The sequence below is a fragment of the Cebus imitator genome, unplaced genomic scaffold (genome assembly GCF_001604975.1).
Source record: "Cebus imitator isolate Cc_AM_T3 unplaced genomic scaffold, Cebus_imitator-1.0 Scaffold473, whole genome shotgun sequence".
Classification (NCBI taxonomy): domain Eukaryota; kingdom Metazoa; phylum Chordata; class Mammalia; order Primates; family Cebidae; genus Cebus; species Cebus imitator.
In genome coordinates, this window is record NW_016107788.1 from 1533599 (window position 1) to 1535555 (window position 1957).

Below are 1957 nucleotides of genomic sequence, written 5' to 3' on the forward strand. Positions count from 1 at the left end.
CAGCTTGGGTAACATAGGGAGACCCCCATCTATATCAAAAAATTTAAAATTTTGCTACCATGCCTGGTAGCAAGCACCTATAGTCCTAGCTACTTGGGAGGCTGAGCCCGAGTTGGTGAGCAATGATAGCACCACTCCACACCAGCCAGGGTAATAGCGAGAGACCCCCCCACCAGCCCCCAAAATAAATTGACATTATTTCCACTCACATTCCATTGGCCAGAACTTAGTCACATGGCCACACCTAGCTGTAAGGGATCCTGGGAAATGTAGTCTCTGGTTGGGCAGCCATGTGCCAGGCTAAGGCTTCTATATCTGTCCAAGCTGGGAGAATGGATCCTACCACATGCATCCCTCGTGAACCACAGATTGGCAGGAGTCACAAAACATTTTATGTGATATCAAGTAATGATGATCAGAGGCCACATGGTGTCATTATTTAAAACAAGGGTTCTGAATCTAAATTCTGATGAGGTCACCTAATGTGCTGTGGACTTGGGAAGACAAGGGACATCCCGTTTCTGCGACCCATTTGTCTCACTTGTAAAATGGGCCAAATAACCTCAAGAAGTATGCTTGTGAAGAATAAAAGAGAAGACAGGTACTTGGCCTGGTGGACAGCAAGTGCTCATATCTGAAAGGTGGCTTCCTTTGTAATTAACCAGTTCCTGGAGAGAAAGGTAGAGCATGTGTTTTCACAGTTTATCTTTTTATGCTGTGGACCCAAGGACTTTTTTTTTTAGATGGAGACTTGCTCTGTTGCCCAGGTTGGAATGCAGTGGTGCAATATCAGGTCACTGCAACCTCTGCGTCCCAGGTTCAAGCAATTCTCCTGCCTCAGCCTCCCAAGTAGCTGGAATTAAAGGCATGCACCACCATTCTCTGCTAACTTTTGTATTTTTAGTAGAGATAGGGTTTCACTATGTTGGCCAGGCTGGTCTTGAACTCCTGACGTCAAGTGATCCACCGACCTCGGCCTTCCAAAGTGCTGAGATTACAAAAGTGAGCCCCTGTACCTAGCACCCAAGGTGACTTAACTCAGTGTTTGAGTCCCTCCTTCTTCCCCCACGTCTGAGCACCCCACTTCCATCCCCTATTCCCTCCTGGATCCTGCCTATTTTTCTCCCAGGGCACCGTAAAGAAAGGTAGTTTACCCCCTGGGTTCACTGCACAGGAATGCTAAGAATCAGAGGTGCAGCTCTTGACTCCTAGTCACACAGCCATTCCAGGGCAAAATCAAGATGTAAACACAGCCTCCCAATTCCGGAATTTTTCTTGGGATTGGGGCTTGCCCCCACACACCCACTAACTCACTTGTCTCCCATTCTTCCCCAGAGTGGGGTCAACAGTGGATTGGTCCGTGCCAAAGACTCCATCACCAGCTTGAAGGAAAAGACCACTCGGGTTAACCAGCACGTGCAGACCTTGCAGGTGTGAGGACCCCTATGTCCAACACCTGCTCTTCCTCGAGGGCCAAGTTCCCTTCCTGGAGCCTGCCTCCAGCACCCATAGCTCAGTTAGGGAGCTTGAGGCTCAGAAAGGAGAGGAACCTTCCCAGGCCCGGATCTTCTTTCCCATGGGCTGTCCCCTCATGCCCTTGGCTAACTCCCCTCCTTCTATGCTCCAGAGTAAGTGTTCTGTGCTGAGCGAGAATCTGGAGAGAAGGCGGCAAGAGGCAGAAGAGTTGGAAGGGTATTGCATTCAACTCAAGGTGAGCCACTGGGACGCAGGAGTGGGTAGGGAGAGGGGAATGGGATTAAGAAGAGGGCGGGAGATAGGCCGGGCGCGGTGGCTCAAGCCTGTAATCCCAGCACTTTGGGTGACCTCACGAGGTCAAGAGATCGAGACCATCCTGGTCAACATGGTGAAACCCTGTCTCTACTAAAACTACAAAAAAAAAAAATTAGCTGGGCATGGTGGCGCGTGCCTGTAGTCCCAGCTACTCAGGAGGCTGAGG

General features: G+C 50.0%; 1 protein-coding gene across 1 annotated transcript in view; it reads left to right on the forward strand.

The window, feature by feature from the left end:
* TSKS (testis specific serine kinase substrate) overlaps nt 1-1957 on the forward strand; it is a 24217-nt gene that overhangs the window by 15813 nt on the left and 6447 nt on the right. The window contains exons 3-4 of the mRNA XM_017512620.2: nt 1336-1431; nt 1628-1711. Of these exons, the coding sequence (XP_017368109.1) occupies nt 1336-1431; nt 1628-1711 (180 nt within the window). The remainder of the gene's footprint in view (nt 1-1335; nt 1432-1627; nt 1712-1957) is intronic.